The sequence below is a fragment of the Sminthopsis crassicaudata genome, chromosome 4 (assembly GCF_048593235.1).
Source record: "Sminthopsis crassicaudata isolate SCR6 chromosome 4, ASM4859323v1, whole genome shotgun sequence".
Lineage (NCBI taxonomy): Eukaryota > Metazoa > Chordata > Mammalia > Dasyuromorphia > Dasyuridae > Sminthopsis > Sminthopsis crassicaudata.
Window position 1 is genome coordinate 426,782,606 of NC_133620.1, and position 23,805 is coordinate 426,806,410.

General features: G+C 35.0%; 2 protein-coding genes across 16 annotated transcripts in view; one reads left to right on the forward strand and one right to left on the reverse strand.

The window, feature by feature from the left end:
• Positions 1-13,076, forward strand: part of GPSM2 (G protein signaling modulator 2) — a 49,806-nt gene extending 36,730 nt beyond the window's left edge. For 2 of the 4 annotated variants that reach the window (XM_074262867.1, XM_074262864.1), the window contains 6 exons: positions 787-913; positions 4,421-4,491; positions 6,407-6,583; positions 9,275-9,431; positions 10,828-11,045; positions 12,308-13,076. In XM_074262867.1, coding sequence (XP_074118968.1) covers positions 787-913; positions 4,421-4,491; positions 6,407-6,583; positions 9,275-9,431; positions 10,828-11,045; positions 12,308-12,547 — 990 coding nt within the window. In that variant the 3' untranslated portion in view covers positions 12,548-13,076. The remainder of the gene's footprint in view (positions 1-786; positions 914-4,420; positions 4,492-6,406; positions 6,584-9,274; positions 9,432-10,827; positions 11,046-12,307) is intronic. The other 2 variants (XM_074262866.1, XM_074262865.1) reach the window with 1 other exon arrangement.
• Positions 13,077-19,596: 6,520 nt separating this feature from the next.
• The window catches only part of CLCC1 (chloride channel CLIC like 1), a 30,984-nt gene continuing 26,775 nt past the window's right edge, over positions 19,597-23,805 (reverse strand). For 9 of the 12 annotated variants that reach the window (XM_074262878.1, XM_074262875.1, XM_074262871.1 and 6 more), the window contains 2 exons: positions 21,955-22,287; positions 19,597-20,725 (listed from right to left, as the gene is read on the reverse strand). In XM_074262878.1, the coding sequence (XP_074118979.1) occupies positions 20,453-20,725; positions 21,955-22,287 (606 nt within the window). In that variant the 3' untranslated portion in view covers positions 19,597-20,452. The remainder of the gene's footprint in view (positions 20,726-21,954; positions 22,288-23,805) is intronic. The other 3 variants (XM_074262881.1, XM_074262879.1, XM_074262872.1) reach the window with 1 other exon arrangement.

Here is a 23,805-nt window from a genome sequence, read left to right on the forward strand (position 1 = left end):
CCATGAATACCACGAAGTTACTGTTATTTGGAAAGATAGTTTGAAGGGTCATCAAAATAGGCTGGTTCTAACCATCTAAGGGGTTGATAAATTTAAAGGACAAGGTATTTGAGGTATCCTTAGCATTTATATTCAAGTTCCTACATGTGAGGGTAGGGGATTGGGGGTAAAAGGGGAAGACTGAGTTAAGGACCAACCTCCTAGTGATCTGTGAATTCCAGTCAGGATTTAGTTAGGAAAGTAGAGATGAATAAGATGAACCTGGAGGAGAAAGGATCAAGAGAGAGAGCAGATAAAATTGCTAGAAGCCACAATGATAGTCAAGAAGTATTTCTTCACCAGACTCATGTCTGAGGATGTCTTTGTCTTCTCAGGGAAGTCACATTTCTGTGAATACACAGAGATAAAAGTAGTACAAAAATAATTATGGGCCCAGTATAATAGGGTTAATGCTAGGAGAGAGGTTGTGGAGGGCACAATGGGATAGGAACTTGGAAGAGGACAAAGAGGGGAAGAAGGATTAGGAAGTGGAAGCAGCAGAAAGAATTTGGTGTAATATTGAAAATAAGCATATTGAGGCACTAGACTTAACTTTCTTCTCTAGAGTTTTTTTTAATAATTCTTCAGATGATTATAATATTTTTAGATAAGTGTGGAAAGTATATTTTGATTACTAATGAAATTCTATCAAATTATTGATGTTATATTCAAAAAATATTCTTAATCTTTTAACACCCCTAATCTTTCAGTAGTGATTCTAAAATTAGAAGTACTTGTTGATTGTAGATCGGGGACAAAAGTGGTGAGTTAACAGCCAGACTGAATCTTTCGGATCTTCAAATGGTGCTTGGTCTCAGCTATAGCACAAATAATTCAATGCTGTTTGAAAATAATGAAATTGACAACTTCTGTGGTACGTACATGTTTTCTGTAAACCTGTTTTTTTATTATGTAGAATGTGTGTTTACATATGTAAATATTAAAGGATATCATAAAAGTTTGAAGCTTATATTTTCTACATTATGAATTATAATACTTAGCAGGATCATTTTTGCTTATGAATATTAGATGCAATATTTTATGTATTCAAAATCAGCTTAGGTTCTATTCTTAAAATAGATGTGCCTTATTTTACCTGATCATTATTATATCTTACAGGATTTTTAAAAAACGTATAGTATACTATTTAGTCCAAGTTGTTTTGTTTTTTTTCCCCTAATCCTTGTTTCCCTTTTCACTTCTAAAATATTCAATATAAGAATTCTGTGATTGATATTCAGCATAAAAATTTTGTGATTGCTTTACAGTATTTGAATTGTTTATTATTCCCTTCCCTCTTTTCCCCACCACCCCCAGGGAATGTAGGAAAGTTGTATTTGCCAATCATTTAGCCAATATTTAAAATTCTTAGAAAAAAAAAAACTTGTCATTTTTACATATTAGAATTAGCTAGGAAAGATCTGCTCTTTAGGAAGACAGGTTCAGCATCACATTTATCAAAATAACCATCTATGTGTTGCTCTGTTCAAGTTATTTCACAAAGAAACATCAAAAAAAATTCTGTGTTCAATACCTTTCAAATTCAAGGAAGGAACAATCCACTTGGGAAAATGTAATTATAAACTTTAAAACTGTTGAAATTTAGAACTTTTTTTTCTTAATCCCCGTCCCTGAACTTGCTCTTCTGCTTTGAATTATCTTCTATTTTTTGCTCTATTGTTTTTACTTTTGTTTTTGTTTTGGAAACTTTATTTTGGCATCACCTGTTACTTTCCAGCTTACAAAGTTTTTTTCATTATCTTCTATTGAGCTCTATTTAGCTCCATTTATATCTTTAAATCTTTTATTTCAGAATTCAACTTTTATTTAAAAATTTCTCTAGAATATCTATTATTCAATTTAAAAAAAGAATAAAAGATATATTTTTGGGGGGTGAGGGGGTGAGGCAATTGGGATTGAGTGACTTGCCCAGAGTCCCAGTATCTGAGATCAGACATTAAAAAAAGGTCCTCCTAACTTAGCCCCAAAGTATATCTTTTAGAATTTCTCATTTTATTTCTCATTCTAGATCCATGTTCATTTGTCTTTCCCCTCATCTTTTATTAAAATAGATGTTGCATCAGAGCTTTTCTCTAATCTGTTCTTTGTAGTTTTGGTGAATTCTATTTTCCTGTTCCATTTTGGTATTTCCATATCAATTTCTATCATCATATTAGAAGCATCCCTATAATGTTCTTGTTTGGTTTTTCCTGGAGGTCTTGGAGCAATCACCACAAGAATAGCCAGGTGTAAAAGTCCAAATCCTTTATTATCTCCTTCACAATCTAATTTCCTTGCCTGGGACCTGGGTCAGCTTTCTGGAGAGCCTTTCAGACAGCAGGCCTTGGTCTCAGTAGGGAGAACAGGAGGACAGGCCAGCCACCACGAGGCTGATGAAGATGGAAATGAATCTCTCTGAGTCTGAGGGCTTGAGCTCCTGCCTCCAGTCCGCTTGTCTTCTCTGGCTCTAAATCTGGCTGAGGCTCCCAGCTTATATGCTCTCTTATAATTACATTATCAAAGGTGTGAATCTTGTAGAACTATATTAAGTACTAAGTACATGTACTGAACTAGAGAACTATAATTCACCATGCTAAACTAGATAACCATTGTCTTTATCAATTCCACTGACTTAACACCTTGTAAGAATCCTTGTTTCAGAGTTCTGGCCCATAACACATCCCAGTATTCTTTTCTTCAGTCTTCTGCATATATAGTTTCAGTTATAAACATTTATTGAGCTATTATTATTATTTCTTTTTTAAGAACTATACAAAGTGCTAGAATTTTAAAAAGGCAAAAACATGAGACAAAAAATTTAAATGACTATATATACAATACATACAGAAGACAGAAAACAATCTCACAGGGAGGGTACTGGCAGAAGGTGGAATCTGAGACAACAGGGAAGCTAAAAATTGGAGTTGGTGGGCTGCATGGAGGAGACATTTCAAAGGCAAGGAGGTGGGAAATGAGGGGTCCTGTGTGAGGAACTACTAGATACTCATACAGCTGGATCACCAAGTGTGTAGAAGGGATTAAAGTGTGTGTGTGTGTGTGTGTGTGTGTGTGTGTGTGTGTGTGTGTGTGTGTGTGTGTGTACGAACTTGAAAGAATTTGTGAAGAGAGAAACAAGACTGATTTAGATACATCTGAGAAAGGTGTTAATGTCATCATGGGTAACTGAGACATATTGTCTAAAAAATCTAAAGTGTTTAGCATAGTTAACTGGCACACAGTAGATGTTAAATAAATGCTTGTTTCATTCCTGCTTTCCATTAACAATAATAGGAAAAGTGGGAAGAGAGGATGATTTAGGTGGAAAATAAGAGTTCTGTTTTGGACATAATGAGTTTGAAAAACTTAGAGATCTCAATACAACACGTCCAAATATAGCTGATGATTTGTGACTGGAGGTCAGGGGAAAGACTATGGGCTGGACATAGAAGTCTAGGAATCATCTGCTTAGAGATGACATTAACCCCTTGGGAACTAATGAAATTTTCAGGTGAAATAAGATGGAAAAAAGGAAAGAACCTAGGACAGCCTTTGGAGGCACTCACGGTTGGATGAAGCAGCAGATAGATGGGCAGAAAAAGAAGCAAGAATATACTCTCACAAAAACCTAAAGAAAGATCATCCAGGAAAGGACAACTGACCTTGTTATCTGTATCAGAAAGTTCAGGAAGGATAAGAATTGAAAAGTCATCAGACAACTAAGAGATCGCTCATAGTTCTGTGGAATGATTAGGTCAGAAGCAAGGCTTTAGAAATTATTGAGAAATAGAGGTACCTACTTACCTATTATAGAGACCCTAATTTCTGAACATCTTAGCTTGTTTTCTGATAGTCACTGTCATAATGTGAGATCTTATTAAAATAGCACAAAAAGGAATCCTGACTTGGTAAGGCTTTATTATTTTATTTCTTTTGCTTTTCTTGGTTATTAAAACTAAACTAAAATCACTCATTTTTTAAGAAACACTCTGTATAATGTAGAAACTAAGTTTTTATCTTACAATAACTTAGTTTTTACATTATACAGAGTGTTTCTTAAGATGCCCTTCCAAATTAGAGAATAAATTTGAGAAGGAGGAGTTTCAAGTCATAATATAAACCCTCTAAGTCAAACCATTTTAGAGGAAGTGAACAGTCTATTTGCAGGTAGTTAGTTGGAATAGAAAATGATTCTTCCTAAACCCTGTCAATTGAATTTTGAAGAGTTTAGCCTATTTTTATTTCATGCAAATTTCCTTTCTGACATTCTGGAACCCAAATCATTTTTGAAAGGTGAGTAGAACTGGTGTGCTAAATTTATAATTTGAAATGTCTTGCTGGAATCAAGTTGGTTTATTTTTATTTTACATTTTTTCTTCCAAAGATATGCGTCCTAAGGTAGGACGCCGACACAGTATGGAAAATATGGAACTTATGAAGTTAACACCAGAGAAGGTTGGCAAATTTTTAATCTTTTTTTAATTTTGAGAATTTTGGTAATGATAATGCTTAATTAATAAAGTAAATTCTCAGTTTGAGTAAATTATCTTGTGTAAATTTGCAGTTTGTTCTCATAAAGGAGTTGGTCAACTAAAAAACTTTAGTGATATAGCTGTCAAATACTACAAAGCTTAAATTGATTAGCATCTGATTATATAATAAGCAAAAGAATTACATTTTTGGAATGCAACAATTTTTGGCTTTTCATAGTACATCTTAAAAGAAACAGTTTCCTATAACTTTCCTAAGTTAACATTTACTTTGACAAGAGTATCTTTACCTTAGGAGAGGTTGTTGATAAATAATAATTATGGGAAAAGTGTCTGTGAACTATAAAATACATCCTTCTCCTACCCCTACCCAGTTAGCCAGCTCATAATAAAAAATAATTTTCATCAAATCTGATTTAGTTGGTTGACTATTATCCATGTAATAGGTAGATCATATGGTCAGATCTGCCCCTAAGGAAAGTTAACTTGGCCTATTTTGGGGAGAGGTGAGGAAGCCAGGTGCTAGTTGCATGTGTAGAGAGAAGGGGGCAGATTCAAGATATGTTTCAAGCAGAAATGACAAAATTTGTCAACTGACTAGATGGGGTAAGGGAAAGTGAAGAGGTAAGGAAAATGCCCAGATATTGAGCCTGAGATCATAGGATTGTTGTTGGAAAAGGGTGGAATTAGCAGGAATGATGGTCAATTCAATTCTAGACTTGCTGAGGTCAAGATATCTTCAGGACATCCAGTAATGCCCAGTAGATGACATCCAGTAGTCCCAGTAGATGATTGGTGCTATGGCATTGAAGTGCAAGGGAGAGACATTTACATAGAGAGGAGAGTTTAACCCGTAAGTGCTTATGAAGTTTCTAAGAAGATGCCCCCAGAAGGAGAGAAGATTCCCCTCAGGACAGAGCCTTGGAGAATCACTCAAGTTAGCAGATGTGATATGGAGGGAATATGACATGAAAGGAGACTGACAAGGGGCAGACAGGTAGCAAATGAACTAGATGAGAGGAGAGAATCTGGTTGATGAGAGGAGTCTCAACCAGAAAAAAAAATTTTTTTTAATTTCTTCCAAGTTTGTCTTGGTCTTATTTGCACATAGATTTGTGTTGTCCCTCCCATTAAACTGGAAGCTTCTTGAGAGCAGAGACTTTTTGCCTTTGTGGTCTCAGCATTTAGCACAGTGCCTTAGAGACAGTGTGCAGATAGATCAAAAAGGATGATTGTTTTTGATAATAAAATCTATAATTTATACATCTAATAATAGCATTTATTTTAGTACTTGCTGTGTGCCAGGCACTGTGCTAAGTGTTTTACAATTATTTAATTTGATCCTCACAAATCTAGGCCATCTTCTATATTATAAACCTTGAAATATACTAGAAGATACTTTCATGTCTTAGTTGTCTTTTCTCCAGGTTAATCCTGGAAAAAATTGATCCTCCTATGACAAACTCAAGACCCTTCACCTTCCTGATTACTGTTTCTGAATGCTCTCCATCTCCACACTGGAAGCTATGTTCCTGATGCCCTCAGATTAGGGCAGAGATATGGGTGCTGTTTATCCCAAGTTTGCCTTAGCTCTCATAGCTGCACTGTTAGTTATTTATCCCTCTTAAATTTCAGAATACTAGATTCAACTCAAGATTCTATCCTGTCAGGATCTTTTTTAAAGCTTGATTGTAGTTCAAAACTTCTTGAGACAATTTGAAGATACAAAATTATGTCACCTCTTCCTATATTTAATACATTGATCTAGTCCAGGGTTAAACACACATTTTAGGCTACTGTTTTAATCAATAACTAAATTGATATTGATTTAACATAATTATAAGACTGTCGTTTCTTCTGACCTGTGTTTAATTTTGTAGGTTCAGAACTGGAATAGTGAACTTCTTGCTAAGCAGAAACCTCTTATTGCCAAACCATCTGCAAAGCTGCTTTTTGTAAACCGACTAAAGGGGAAGAAGTACAAAAATAATTCTTCCACTAAAGTTCTGCAAGATGCTAGTAATTCTATTGATCACCGACTTCCAAATTCTCAGAGGGTATGTTTGTAATGACTTTTCCTGTGGGCAGGGATGAAGATGTGTGTCAGCTTCACTTCTTTGAGAATCTTTTTGGTTTTATTCTGGACCTGTGATTCACTGATCTGAAAGAGAAGTTTTATAGGGCCTAGAAAGTTATTTGGGATAATTGCCTTTGATCACATTCCTAACAGGTGTCAACAAACAACACAGTGTAAGAGAAAAGTATGGAACATTTTTATTACATGCATTGTTAATACACATGGAGCTGATGCTGGGTCTGTTTAAAAAGACTTTACCAAGACATGATATTTGTTATCTGAGGACCAATCTGGCTCATCACCAGAACACTGGCTACTATTTTGATCAAAATTTATACAGTTTGCAAAGTATGGCATAGTAGTGATCTCCAGATCCAATGAGCTTTTCCTTGGCCTTTCTGTAGCATTTTAGCCTTTTCTTGATTTTTCTCCCCCTTATTCTCTCCTTCCTCCTCCCTTTCCACTGCTTTCACTGTAGGGCACTCCCCAAAGCAGCTGTTAGGGGCCAGCTTCGCTTCTTTTTTCTCTGCACACTGTGATTTGTTCCTTTGGTATCATTCACATGATTAAGTCTATCCCTCTAACCCTTCTTCTGGCCATCGTCCCACTGTCCTTTCATTGCTAGTAATACCTGATCTTTCAGTCACAGCATTGTTGAGTCCTGTCCCTCCTGCCTGGTCATCCTTATGAGGCATTTGCTGTGCAGTCTCATGCCAACAGCCCTAGCAAGAGTCCTCTCTACTCATTACTTTAGGTGCAGTGGGTGCTCTATTAACATAATATTAATTTCTTGACATATTACTAGTTTAATCCTGAAAACATTGAGTGCCTTCTGAACTTTTAATCTTTTTACATTACTAGTCTTCCATTCTATTACGGAGTTCATCATTACTATTTTATTCTGGGTATTCTGCTTCTTAAAGGGGACAGGTAGAACTCACATTTATTAAGAACCTGTAGTATACCAGGCACTAAGTCAAATGCAAGAGATATAATGAAACACACTCTCTTATCCAGCTCAGTCTAATGAGTGAGACAACATACTTGTGACTGAGAACAAAAAAGATAGATACAGGATGAATTAGTAGTGAGAAGTCACTTGAATTCTTAAGAGGATTGGGAAAGGCTTCCTGGAGGAGGGGTTTGAATTGTAACTTGAAGAAGGCCAGGGGATGAAGATAAATGACCAGAGTCAGGATAGAGAAGTGTTCAGTGATTCCATCTTCCTAACATCCAGAGACTTGTGCTATTTTACTTAAGTGAATAGTTTACAAACCACAGTAGCATCATAGATTTACAACCTTTACTCCAAGTCCCTCATTTTACAGATCAGAACTGAGACCCACAAGGTCAGGAAAAAATTCTGGTAACCTAATGAGATTTTATCATCTGACTTTAAATCTAGTTTTTTATTATGAACTTATTATGAATTTTACCTGTTACAACACAGCTCTCATTTTGTGTTATGGAGGTGACTAAATTATAACATTTATATAAAAGCTTTAAAATGCTTTACAACCACCCTGTGAAGTAGGTTCTACAAGTATCTCTATTTTAAAGATGAGATTATTCAACTACAAGTGTCAGGAACAATAAGGCCAGAGCTTCCTAAATCCAAGTCTGGCCTTCTGCACCTGTGTCTCAATCGCAAGGCCATCAGGAGAGTACTAGTTGTGGTTGCTTATAAGGTAAAGTTTTTAAAGGTACTTGTACCCAGTAAGGGTGCTAATCAGTGATAGAGGTCTGTCATCCAGAAACCATACAGGGTTTTTTTTAGTCATAATTTCTTTACTATTTCAGAGTCAATGAAGATACTCTAATACTTCAAAATAAGTCAACGAATATGTTAAAAGCTAGGTTGCAATCTGTACATAATCACATCAACATTTTCTTCATTACTAACAGTAATTAGAAAAATATAGAAAAGGGATTTAAAAGTGTCTTCATCTATAAAATGAGAGTAAAAGTGTTTTTCCACAGGATTCTTATGGAAAAACTGTTTTGCAAACCTTCAAAACATGAACTCTTATTGTCACTTCTAGTGCATATAAGGAGTTGGAAATAAGCTGGATAACAAAGTTTGTTCTTAAATGAAATTTCTGAAAATAATTTAATTATATTGCATTCAGTTTTTAAAACTGATTTTGAGTCAGAGATGTAGACCTTTATGCTAACATTTATAGAGTTCAAAGAGTGTTGGTATGTTATAAAAGACATGGAAATACTTTATTAATGCTGGAACTCTTATCTTCCCAGAAATCAGCAGGAGTCAGGACCACTAAATGTCTTTATTCTAGATCTTTACCGTTGCCTCCAAAGCCAGGTCACGAGTGCAAGTGAGCTTGAGTTCCACCACCCAAGTTTCTCTTACTCCTCCCACACAAGTCACTTCCCCCTCTTTGTCCCACCAATCAAGTCAGCACAGAACAGCTGGGGAGGGTCAACCTTCAAACAAGTTAATAGGGAACTGTCCAATTGGCAATTAGTCTCACGTGCTTCATTATCCAAGTGCATTGCTCAGTTCTAGCCCTTTACAACTACTGATAGTACACCAACTTGATTTGTTCTCCCAGCAATGTAAAGGTACAAAATTTTGGTGTCTTGAGACTGAGGTTTCCATTTTTAAAATACTGAATTCTCAAGTTAATTTGCTTTTCGCTTAATGTTTCAGAAAATCAGTGCTGACACAATTGGAGATGAAGGATTCTTTGACTTATTGAGCCGATTTCAAAGTAACAGGATGGATGACCAGAGATGCTGCTTAAAGGATAAGAACTGCCACACAACTTCAACCACAACTTCCACTCCCCCCAAAACAAAGAGAAAATGTAAGTAATTTAAGCTGTTTCCACTCACATCAGTGCTACTGGGTTTAGGGAAGGAGACCAATAAAAAGGTTCAACACTTGGGGATAGAATTCCTATTTAGAAGGAACAAAAATTCTTGAAAGGTCAACAGTGAAACCATGGGCTGAGAACTGATGGAATTCCATGATTGGTGATTCTAGAAGGGGATGTCTTCTTTAAAAGAACAGGATCCACCAAAAGATACTGTGTTTTGAAGATACATAAAGAGTGGAAATAGTTGTGAAGGTCAATGACGTATGTACAAAATAGGAAATAAACAGCTCACTAGCCTTGTTAAGATACACGATTTAGTAGTATATTTCTTGCTAAACATTAATTTGGTTCTGTGACCTGAACTTGACACCTCTGGTGTAGACAAAGCTTAAACTTCCTTTCCACCCAAAACAGCATCTGACAATTTTTGACTTGTCTTAATGACAAGATGAAGGAAATGTTGAAATTAGCAAAAGTAGGAAGAGCACTGGGATTTTAGAAACCCTCAAAATGAAGTCCTGAAGAACAGCAGGTTTGATGAGAAGGAATAGCAAGTTTTTAAGAAACCCTCAAAGAACAAGAACTAATTCACCAGCTTAAAATTTTAAGATGGTGCCAAAGAGCAGGCTGACTCCAGGAGCACAGCAGTCTTACTATTGAGTAGACCAAGGACATTTAAAAGCTACATTTCAAGAAAGAATGATCTTGGGACTACAATAAGTAGGTAATAGCATCTCCCTGCCTAGCACTTTATGTCTAAGACAGACTAGAATACCTCTAGCCTTTCAGTTCCACAGCACAGATCCCAAAGTACTGAATTCACCTTTTCCTGGACAAGCACTTACAAAGCCCTTGGTACTTGTACACATACTGTGTACAAGTACCAAAGAGAAAAAGGCAAAGTAAGATGGCTCCTGCCTTCAGTATACAGTAGTAACAGTAACAGTAGTGGTGAGAGGGAAAACAAATAAAGTAGACCTAGAACAAAAGGAGTTTTGTGGTAAATGAATGATAAGGTTGGTTTGGCTGGATCTTAAAAAGAGTTCATAAAAGGCGACAGTAAGATGGAAGAGATTTTGGAATGTTTGCACACAGGCCCCTCTTTCTTCTGCAGTGGTTTTAGAATATTTTGTCTCCTCTTCATAATCCCTAATTCAGATTCTAAGAAATCAGTGCTGTAGCTGAACATATTTCATTACACTCCAAAATCAAATGTGATGCAACATTTAGGCTAATAGCCACACCTTTCCTCCATCTGATGCTCTCCAGGATAACAGATTTGGCTCCAGTAATATTTTGAGAGGATTATGTTCTTGAGAGAAGTGAATATTTATCTTTGACCCTCTTGTGCTGATAATGGTTTACATTTCCTTTTTCCTTCTAGCTCTGTCTGTTTCTGTTGTCTCCCCCCATACCGATGAATTTTTGGACCTGCTTGCTAGTTCACAGAGCCGTCGTCTAGATGACCAGCGGGCAAGTTTTAGCAATCTTCCAGGGCTCCGCCTAACTCACAATAAAAATCAGTCAGTACTTGGGCACTTGATTGCCAGTGACAACAAAGAGCCAGATGATGATTTCTTTGATATCCTTGTAAAATGCCAAGTATGTCTATTTTTTTTCCCCCAATACACAGCCCTTGATGCTAGAAATATAATAGCTTAATTATTAGAACTGGTTTGATTTGAGCACTGTTTCAGGAATAGATTATTGCATTAGACCACCCCAATGAACCTTAGAAGTTAAGGATATCTGATCCAAATCATTCATTTTACAAATGAGAACAGATGCACAGATTTGAAGCTGGGCCTTTTGATTCTTTTGATTGCTCTTTTCCTGTATACAAGAACACAATCCAGGGATTGCATCTACTGTCACTATCTTTTGTTTTTGCCACCATGACTTAAGACTTATAAAGCTATCCTAATGTGCATATTATTTTTACATAACTTTTTTTTGACAGTACATATGCATGTACTCTAATTTTTTACATTATTCCTTGCACTCCCATCTATTCAGAATTTTCCCTCCTTTCCTCCACCCCCTCCCCTAGATGGCAGGCATTCCCATACATGTTAAATGAGTTATAGTATATCCTATATATGTGCAGAACTGAATTTCTTGTTGCACAGGAAGAATTGGATTCAGAAGGTAAAAATAGGAAGAAAAACAAAAATGCAAACAGTTTACATTCATTTACCAGTGGTTCCTTCTCTGGGTGTATGTAGCTGATTCAGTCCATCATTGATCAATTGGAATTGGATTAGCTCTTCTCTATGTTGAAGATATCCAGTAAATTTTGTACAATAATATCATCAGGGATTTAAACTCCAAATTAGTAAGTTTAAACTGCTTTTAAAATATTGGAGAACTAGTAGCATGTTCAGATATGTTCCCAGCTCAACTCTATTCAAAATGATCTGACCTAACAGTAACATAGACCTGCCTGCTAATTCAGATCCCTTCAGTTCACGGCTTACGGGGCTTGTTCTGAAGGATTTAACATAACTGTTATTTGCTCCCGAGCTGGTAACAGGACTGAACAAAATCATAAGTTAAGACTGATCCTTAGCAGGATTATGTGGTTCATCATAACAATGTCAGTATGAACAGAAACCACCCATTATTGGTGAGCAGCCCATTCTCACCAACAGTGAATCGACAGTGTAACTTTTCTTATTCTGATTGTTTTATGTACCTAGGTATGATTCATCATGTACATTTGGAAGACAATTCAGAGATAGATAAAGTTTTTCCACGTTCATATTTTCATTTTCTCTGATATATGGAAAACTTAATAACCTTGTATGTACTGTAGTTTTCCTTTGCCATGGTAACATTTTAATCCCCTTTTCCTTCTTCTTTAGGGCTCCAGATTAGATGATCAGAGATGTGCTCCACCACCTGCTGCTACCAAGGGACCAACGGTACCAGATGAGGACTTTTTTAGCCTTATTTTACGGTCTCAGGCAAAAAGAATGGATGAACAGAGAGTTCTTCTACAACAAGACCAGAACAGAGACACCAAATTTGTTCTGAAAAATCTTTTGCAAAACAGTGCCTTGTTGGAATTTGAAAATTCAGAAGGAAAATCAGGAAACCACTAATGCTATATATTGCTGAAATTACTGCAGGGAAAATAAATTTGTCTTTACCTTAAAGGGAGAATTTGTAGCACTATAGTATAGTTTGAAGAGGTTTTTTAGAATTATGTAAATAATTTTGTAATGGTACAGTGATAAAAGAATTAACATTTCTCTTGATTATGTTTGAACATAGTGCTTTTAGTATATTTGTAAGGTGCAGTATATCAAGCATGTGGTCAACTTAGGTTTTCTATTTTTTTTTTTTTTTTTTTTGATTTGCTGAAATTTCTCTGTATTTTTGTAAAATAGGAAGCTATAGATTCAGATTTATCTCCTTATGGGTTTTTTTATGTTAATGATTAGCAGTGGTACTTTTTTATACTTGATTGTTTTGGAGGATAGGGTACTTGATTAATGTAAAAAGATCATTTGTAAAAAACATGTTTTATACAGATCTTGAATTTTTTTTTCCTTTTAGTTTGCCCCCTTTTCTTTACTTGTCTTAAAGCTGGTACAAAGGAATGCTGGAGGAATAAACACTTTCCTCTCATATCAAGTTTTGGGACTTTTTCCTTATTTGTGACATTACTGCAACTTGCCTCCTCGAATGAAATTCAAATTCTGCTGGAATAGAAACTCATGTGTATTATCTAAGCACCATTTTCAAAGATTGTGTATGCTCATATTCACAGTCTTCAGATCCTAAAAGGACTACATAATATGGAAGAAATACTAAGTTTTTCTTGGCTCCAAAGTTGAGAACCAGAACCAGTGGGTTACAAACAACTATGTGAATAATACGTATACAGTCTTTTTTCTTTTTTTTTTTTAATCCAGGACTTTTTTTTTCCCCCCATTACACCATGTCTCATCACCTGAGGTTTTTAGGTTTTCAAATTCAATAAGGTCTCTACTTGCTCTATGTAGAGCCTCATCCCCTGCCAAGAGTTTTCTCTCTTCCTTATCTCATGCTACTCATACATCTCACATCATCTCCTTTATTTTGGTCTTCAATGAAAAAGTAGCCATTACATGCATCCTTGATCTCACATATCTCACTATCACCCACTTTTCATCTCTTCACTATTCTTTCCCTATCAGTTCTTTGCCTGCTACCTAGACATATATGTATAACCTCATTTGATTCAATCATCTTCACCTACCTATCAATTTGGTATTCTCGCCTTTCTTGGCTAAGTACATAAAGCACTGTACTTATAGTCTTCACTATCTCTTTCTATATTCTAATACTCCTTTTAATTAATTATAGTTCATTCTAACACTCCTTTCCTTTAGGTGTTCTCTCCTTCCTACTTCTCCTATCTGCCCGGGCCTCTGGAATGCCCACTAGACATTCCCTTCCCCTTCTGAGCTCTAGGCCTACCTGCACCATCACGGATGTTCCCGTAGACACTTCAAATTCAACAGGCACAAAATAGAACCCATTATCTTTTTCCTCCCCCCAAAACCATACTATTTTTGAACTACTGTAGTCACATGGATTAACATACTCTCAGTCACTCAGGTTTACAATCTTTCACCACATAGATCCAATCTATTACCAAGGCTTAAGATTTCTACCTTCAAAACATTTCTCATATATATATTATTTTCTCTCCACTTCCACCATCACCACATCCCAATTTAATCAATTAGTATCAAGGACTTACTATGTATCAGGCACTGTGTTAAGTATGGGGGGATACCAAGACAAAAATACTGCTTTCAAGGAGCTCATGGTATTATAGTGGAAGAGGAAACAGCTCTATAAACATGCTACATACAAGATAAATAGTGAGTAATATCATAGGGAAGGCACTAAGGGAAACAGAAAAATGCTTCTTGCAAAAGATAAGATTTTAGCTGAAACTTGTAAAACACTACATGAGCTGAGAGGTAAAAGGAAGAAAAGCATTCAAAGCATGGGGGGGGGGGGAAAATAATACAGTTTCATTCCTTGAAGATATAGTCTAATATAAGAAAACCATGATTATTATCAGGGGACTTAGAAGAAATCTAATTATAGGACCTGTTATATCTGGATGATCTCTAAATAAGAATGAAATCAGGGAGAAGGAATTAGGAGGGGGAAAGAAAGGGGAAATTACTCATAAATGAGGGATACCAAAAAAAAAAAAGAGTATGTAATATGAAGGGGGCATTAGGAAGGAACACATAGTACTACAACTTATATGTGAACTGGTTAAAAAAGGCAGCAGTAGCAATCATGATCCTAGGTAAGGCAAAAAACAGACCTAAATTAGAAGTTCTCAAAGGTACCATAAATATGAATTACTATCAATTCTAATTAAACATGCACCAAATGGAATAACATGCATATTCTTTGCATATTCTTAGAAAGGAAAAGTTAAAACAAATAAAATAACAAGAAAGAAAAGGTAAAAGGATAATAGTGAGAGACAAACTCATTGTTTTAGTCATATTCAACTCTGTGTCCATTTGGGGTTTTCTGGCAAACACATAAGTGTTTCCCATTTCTCCAGCTCAGCTCATTTTACAGTTTAGGAAAGTGAAACAGGGTAAAGTGACTTATCCAGGGTTACATAGCCAGTAAATATTTGAGGCTAGATTTGAACTCAGGTTCTGACTCCAGGCCCAGGCCACTATGCTACCTAACTGTCCTTTATCCCCCTTAGACCCAGATAAATTGAACCAAAAAAAAAAAGTTAAGGATCTGAATAGAATTTTAGAAAAGTCAGCTATGCTAGGACTTTGGAGAATAATGAATGGGAACCGTAAAGAATATACATATCTTTCTCAGCTATACATGGGCATGCATAAAAACTAATCATAAAACCTCATAAACAAATGCAAAAAAGTAGAAAAATGAATCTTTTCTCCATTGTTAAGAGACAGGTCAATTCTTGGAGAGCCTTCACAACTGTGGATCATAGCATCTGAAGGAGTTGCAGAGCAGCCTTTGCGGATGTTGCGGATTGGGAATAAGATAAATTGGAGGCAAAGGGAAGAGGAGAGAGGTTAGACCAATGCAATGGCCTCTCAGTCTCCTTGTATCATCCTCTCACAAAGGAGATTCATACTGCAGGTCTGGATTGGATCTCCAGCAGCCACTGTCAGGTGGTTCCTGTGTATTCTAATAAACTATAATGCAGCAAAAATTATATTCAATATAGGGACACTGAAGGTAAAGATTAAAAATTAAGTGGAATCTAAATAATTCTATTTATTTAAATATATCTAAATATAATTCTAAAAGAATGGGTAGGTCCAACAATTAGGAAATCAAATTACATTAAAGAAAATAACAAGATACCATACCAAAATCTGTGCAATATCAATACAGCCAAAAGAGTTAACTGGGGGAAATTGTATATTTCTAATTTATTTCATTAACAAAAAAGAGCAAATCAATAAAATGAGCACAAAACTAATAAAAACTAAAAAACCCAACAAATTAAAAATGTCAAATTCAATCCCAATCTCAACAAATTAAAAACACCAAAATAAGAAATCCTAAAACTAAAGATTAACAAAATTTGAAGATTTTTAAAAAACTAAGTTGTCTTTTTCCTTGAGGTAGGAGAGAATAAAACAGATAAGCCATTAGCTAATTTCAGTAAGAAAAATAAAATTGAATATTAATATAAAAAAATTAAAAATGTGAACTCAATAAAAGCAATTAAGGAACTCTTTCTCCCAACTATATAAACCAGTAAAATGGACAAATAAAATATGATTATTTACAATTGCCCAAATGAACAGAACAGAAAATAGGATACTTAAATAACCCTACCTTAGAAAAAGAAACTGAATAAATCATAAATGAACTCCCCCCAAAATCATAACTAAAAGTAAATACTTAAATATTTAAAGAACAATTAATTCTAATACTACATAATTGATTTGGAAAAACTAGGTACAAGAGGGAACCTATAAAATTCCTATTATGATACAAATATGGTTTTAGTATCTAAACCAGAGTCAAAATAAAACCATGGACCAATTTCCCTAATGAATATTGATGCAAATGTTTTAAATATTAGCAAAGAGACTGTAGCAATATATCATAACAAAGATCATGGACTATAGCCAAGCTGGATTTATACCAGAAATACAAGACTGGTTAAAATTAGGAAAACCATAAGCATGACTGACCAGATAAATATAAACAGGTTTAAAAAGTTTAGTTTTTTTTTTTTTTTTAAACAAAAGATGACATTCATTCCTGTTAAAACAAACAAACAAACAAACAAAAACACTATAGAGCCCAGGAATGGAGCTTTTCTTTCTTTTTTTCTTTCTTTTTTTGGGGGGCTGAGGCAATTGGGGTTAAAGTGACTTGCCTTGGGTTACACAGCCAAGTAGTAAGTGGTCACATTTGAACTCAGATCCTCTTGACTTCAGGGCTGGTACTCTATCCACTAAACCAACTAGCTGCCCCCTCTAGCTTTTCTTTAAAATAAGTAAAATCTGTCTAAAAGTAAGAGTAAGCATTATTTGTAATAGGGATAATCTAGAAGAAGTCTTCCCAATAAGATTAGGAATGAAATAAAATATCCATTATCACTACAATTATCCACTATTGTACTAGGACTGATAGCTACAGGAATAATAGGAGAAACTGAAGGAATAGGCTTAGGGAAAGAGGAAACAAAATAAGCACTTTTTGCAGATGATATGGTTTATATTTAGAATTTCTAGAGTCAAGTACAGATACTTATCAAGACAATTCAACAAAGTTGCAGGATATAAAATAAACCCACATAAATCATCCACATTTCTTTGTTATCAATATAATCCAACAGGAACTATGGAACACAGCTCCCTCTTTTTTACTGAGGCACAGAGAGATTGTGACATAAATCCAGAGTCACACAGCTATATAAGTATATGCTTCCTCCAAATTTTGTTTTCTGTCCTATTTCCTAATTTATGAAAATTCACATAGAGTATAATTTGGAAAAAAGTGATAAATCAAAACTTTTCACCTCAGTCTTTATATAAAAATAAAAATTTATTGTATATACATTTTGGTTCTTTAAAAGATATATATTATTATGTATCATAATAATATATATGTATAAACATTACACTGATCCTCATTATTCTTAATCCTATATTCACAAATGTATCTACTCAATAAAATTAACTTTTGACCTTAACATCAATACTCATGGTGTTTTCAGTCATACACAGTGACAAAGCATCAGAGTTGCCCCTTGTACATGTCCGTGTCCTTAGCTGAAGTTCAACAAGGCCAACTCTTGGCCATCTTATTTTAGCTCTCATGCTATTGTAATCAAGACTCTTTTCTTGGTTTATATAGTGTCACTTTTTTTTACCTTTTTGTGCTTTTTGCTAATGATTTGCTGTTTAAAATGGTCCTCAAAATTGTGCTGAAGTGCTGCCTTGTGTTCTTAGGATGCAAGACAGCTGTGAAGTGCCTTTTGGAGAGAATACATGTCTTAAATAAGGTTTATTCAGGCACCAGTGAAATAGTGCTGCTGTCTGAGTTTAACGTTAATGAATCAACATTATGGTATATCCAAAAGAAGGAAAAGGAAATTCACCCATATGTATGAGAAAATGCTAAAGTAAATGTACCTAAAGACTCATGGGAACCTATCCCTGTATTTCCCCTACAAGCAATGGCTTACTTTAGTACTTGTGGGGACTCTAGAGAACATAGCTATCACAAATGGTAAAATCAACTGTACTTCCTTAAAAATGTTTCAAAAAGCTTCAATGTACTCCCACAGTGATTTTTCTAAAGCATAACTGTCACAAGGTAATAAGCACAAAGGAAGACATAATGGCAAACAAATAGTGGCTAAGAAGATACAAGCCTCAATTCTCCCTGCCAACTAATTATACAGTGAAATGATATATTCAATGTCTTTTTACAAAATCAATCTTGTATGGATGCATAGATTCAGCAACAACAATTTGTCTCTTTATATACCCAGAGATATGAGTCTCTAAAAATAAGGGGGAACATTTTTTTTTAAATGGCTTAGTAATACAGTGCAATCAGCTAAAATCCAAGCTTATAAGGAAACTATCACTGATGAACTACCTGCTCCTTTCAACTCTTCCACATATACAAATTTATAACAAAGTACATCTCAGTATTTTTTCACTAGATGTCTTCCTGAAAAGTTTTAAATCACTATGTATCAAATGTCATTAACTAGTTATTATACAAAAATAAAGAATATGTTCCTATGTTTGCAATCCAGACACAATAAAATCAAACTTAGGGTTTTGTTTTTTTTCCTTATTCAAATTATTTAAAGGAAAGCATGAATAAAATAAAAAATTAACAATATCTATGTGGGAAAATAACATACAAATCCAAACATAAATATGCTTTAAAAAGAAGGTTATGGATAAACACAGGGAGATAAAGGGAATCCAGAGAGGAAACTCCTCTCTACCAATGAAAAGCCAAGCCTTCTTCTCTATAATTAGTGTTTGAGAGATACCCAGAGCACTGAAAAGTTAGATGACTTGTTAGATCACACATGTGTGCCAAGAACCAGTTTTGAATTCAAGTCTTCTTGGCTCCATGAAGCCTCTCAGAGACAACTAAATGCATGCCAAATTTTCCTAATTAAGAGAATATTTAAATTTGGAAAATACTAAACAAATATGCTTAAGATAAATCACTCCAAGTATTAAAAAAAAATCTTAACCAAACACAAAATTAAAAAAATTAATTTTGGGGCAGAGTGGAAGACTTTTTTGTGTATTTGTATCCTGCTTTATAAACACAGTCTTAATGTTCTATGCTCTAAACACTGGTCAATAAAACCCCAGTAATTTAGACTCCACTATTTAGGTAAAGTGAAACACTGACTACAAGGTGTATCATCTATGAAAATAGAATTGGTCAAGCAAATTAGAGATGATACAGCTAAGTTCCCATTTATCTGGATCACACTTCAGTAACGTTCAACAAAAGAGTTTACAAGAAGTAAACAAAAAAAGACTTAGGTCACTAGTTCTGCCAAAGTTCTCAACTGTATTTCAGATTATTTCTAGGCCAGCGTCTCCTGAATCTCTAGTAATTACAATGATAAGACAAGTTTGTTTATTTGGTTTTCCACTGGCAATTTTATTATGCTCTCACAACATATCAGAAGATGACCTAATTGTAAAGGAACAAATGAAGAGGAACAACTAGAATATAATAAACTTATTGGTCTGGGAGAGTGAGTGGCCAAATAGCTGTTAGGTCTTCAGGTCCCAATTGCCTACTTATTTGAAAAAGTGTGGAATAGCCTGTGGAAAGTACTGTTTCCAAGAGCTAAGATGAAAATAAGTTTAGGTGCATTTAAGAGTAAACTTTAATCTGAAAATGCTTGTCCCATTTAAGAAATTAAACTCCTTATTTCAAGCACTTGACCATTTTAACAGCACCACTTGCATATAATGTATTGTCAGTTGTTCATTAAAGCCAATATAGTAGGAGGGCATCTATTTGGCAATACTATTACCCATTAGTTTTGTTCCCTATATATACCTGAAAATTAATAAAAGTATTTCTTTAAAAATATTCTCTAATTATTATTTTCATTAGCTAATCAGAACTAGAGATGTTTTTAAACAAACCATCATTAATTCTGGTTAGTTAATAAGCATCAATTAAACATCCATTTTAGAATGTGAGCCTTCTCCAAAACCAGTAATAATTATGAAAATCCCAGAATATTAAAGGGAAGAAAATGAAATTAAATGTAGTCATTACATCCACTTAGAACCCACTTTTACAAACTTATTAGCTATTAGATCTAGTAATTTCACTTCAGTCTTGTTGGCACTTCTGCAAAAAATACCCGGAATAGCAATAGAATATACATAATACTTAATAAGAAAAATACTAGGGAAAAATATAATGCTAGACCTCACAATTTCACATTTGTCCATGGCTGCCTCTTCCTTTTAGCTAGGTTGGCTGTCTTCTTGATTCTTTTCCCAACTTCCAGCTAAGATAGTGGATGGGTTGTGGGCCCCATCTTGTGGGAGGCTGCTTTTGACTTCGTTTCTCAATATGCCCTCATCTGCTGGAAGCTTGCCTTCCTGACTCCCTGGTGTCTGTTGCTCACAGGATGGCTTTGCCGAATGGCTTGTTTTATTGTTACTTTCTTTCACATTGCTGTTTTCTGGGATTTCACAAATCTCTTCTGAATTCTTATCCGAAATGAGTGATTTCTGCTGTGAAATGTAAAATACACACTTAAATATTTTTAAAATTAATTTAATCTGGAGGATTAATAGTTATAGAACTGGAGTCACAGAATACACTTCTGTGTCAAAAATAAGATTCTAATTAATACTGTTTAATACTTTAATACACTCTCAAGTATACATGTTAAATGATATGCCCTCTATTTCCTAGATTAAACCTTGATAGTTGCAGAATTCTCCCAAATAAAGTCAATATTAAGTGGAATTAACAATTTCACTGAAACATTATGCATAGGGAAATTACCAATATAAGTGACTAAGTTCTGAGTTATCAGTATGAGGATTAGAAAATGTCATAGTTGAAAAAATCTGAGATGTAATTGAAATGCTACCTTTTATCAGCAAATAAGCACTTCTACTTTAAAGATCTTAATTATCTCCAAGGAAATTTTCACAAACCCCCCCCACCCCTATCCTTAAGTTCCAAAAGTCTTAGATTTTACAAAGGTTTAAAAAAAAAAAAAAAAAAGAGCCATTCCCCCAAAAAGTAAATTGTCCCCTCCAAACTGCAACTAAGAGATTCATAAAAAAAAAAAAAAATTAATCTTATTTTCCCCTCACAGTTAATGGGTAATATTCCAGTCAAACTAATATAAAACCAGAAGACTTATTTGCCTTCTTCTCATGCCCTTTTCTCCAAACAGTCTCCTGAGCCTGCTATACACAGACACACAGACACACAGACACACAGACACACACACAAAATTCCCTGGGACTTGTGGAGCTTATATTAATGACTTTCAATTGCTTGTTTTTCAATATATTTTTGTTATATTTTAAGATTTCAATGAATTTTCTTTTTTTCTTTTTTTTTTTTTGAGGCTGGGGTTAAGTGACTTGCCCAGGGTCACACAGCTAGGAAATGTTAAGTGTCTGAGACCAGATTTGAACTTGGGTCCTCCTGAATTCAGGGCTGGTGCTCTACCCGCTGTGCCACCTAGCTGCCCCCGATTTCAATGAATTTTCACATTATTAATTAGTCTCTAATACTTACCTTGATACAATATATTCAACAATATCAACTATCAACCTTTGTATTCTTTCTGGAAGACTGGCCTGACTTTTTTAAATTAAGAGAAGAAAGTGCACTAAAGGTATCACTTTACTGCTGACTATAAAGATGCACAATTGCTCTATTAGAAGGATTTAGACCTAATATAAATCAATACCAAAAAAAATTATAGTTGCTGACTTACAGAGGGTACCACCTTGGGATGCTCTTCTGCCTTTCCATCTGGTGTTTCAAATGCCCGTAGTACTTCAGGGCTCCTGTTGCCAGTTAAACCAACATCTCTCTCTCTCAAAAACTCTCCTCTACACTCATCTGCTTTGTAATAAGGGCCTTGATCTCTCTGACAAACATGGCTCCGATAACGGAGATCTGCATCACCTGCTCCACCATGTTGCCTATAATCAATTCCTTCCTGTGCTCTTCCTATGCCTTGATGTAGAGCCTGGCGAGGTTCTCTTTCAGAGTCTCTTAAATGCCGCAATCCACCAACTGATTTTCCTGCACCATAGCAGAAACCCTAATAAGCAAAATAAATAATATAAATTACAACTACAAAATTATGTATGTATCTCTATCACATATATATATATATATATATATACACACACACATAAACACATACACATACAGCCTAAACTCTCTCAATTTAATTATTGTAGTATTATTTAAGTATTATTAAATTATTTAAGATGCCAGTAAAATTCACATGCACTTTTAGTAATTTGATAAGCAAAGATAGAAACATCTTAAAATGGCAATTTATGAGAATCATATTTTTTGGAGTAAAAGGGAACAGAGCCAAGGTATTGATTTCATCTATGAAATCACTCAATCATTAAGAGAATGTTTTAAGGAACTAGAAAATAATAATGTTGATTAACTAGAATTTATATAGCTCTTTCTCTGTGCCATACACTGCTAACCACTTTACAATTATCATCTCATTTGATCCTCACAACATCCTAATGAGGTAAGGATTATTATTATCTCTATTGTAAAGATGAGGAAACTCAGGCAAACAGAGGTCAAGTAACTTGCATGGTGTCTCAGAGCTAGGAAGTGTCTAAAGAAACATTTGACCTCAGATTTTGCTGGCTTCATGCCCAGCACTGTGACACCTAGCTTCTAACACTTAAAATGAAGGCTAGAAATTTAAATTTTACTAAAAGTTTTATGAATTTTAATTTTATTTCCCACACACACAGTTAATGGGTAATATTCCAGTCAAACTAATATAAAACCTGTGTTTTGTTTATGGTTGATTTTCACTTAAGATTATTTGTTTAAAATTATATAGAGATATAAACTTGGACCAACATCCTGCATTCTGGGGCTTTTTTCAAGACCTTACAAATGTCTTTTTTTAGCTCATGTCCTCACCCAAAGTATAATTTGAGAATATCAAAATGGATACATAAACTCATGACTAGCTATCTCCAGGCAGGTGTAAAATGAACCTGAGGCGTCTATGCAAACATACCGTTTGTTGGATGTCCCAAAAGTTTTAATGCAGTTTCACTATAGTGTTAACCTTTTAATAGATTAACCATTCTAACTCTAAAAAGCTATATATAATGCTTTCATATGTGACAAATATAATATGCAAAGTTTTGCTTCAGAAAGCACTGCATGACTGGATCAAGACCAGTGTGTAAAACAAGGCCTTGTCCTTCCCTCCTGCCCACCAACAAGAAAAAGATCCTAATTCCCACCTGGATGTCCCACAGGCATCTCAGTCAACATAGGCCAAACAACACTCCTTTCTTCCTCAAATTGCCAGATTTCTCCACTCTCCTAATCACGAGTTTACAAACTCAGTGTCACCTTTACTCTTTCCTACCTCTCATCAGGGTTGCTAAGTCCTGTAACTCCTCCTGCCTCTCTCTTCCAGCCCCTTCCAACCCCACATCCACCATCCTAGGTTAAATTCTCATTGTTTCTCATCTAGATCATTGCAACAGTCTAATCTCCCAGTCTCCCAGCTACTCCCCAGTACAATTCAGCCTCCATGCAGCTGCTAGAAGGAATCTTCTTA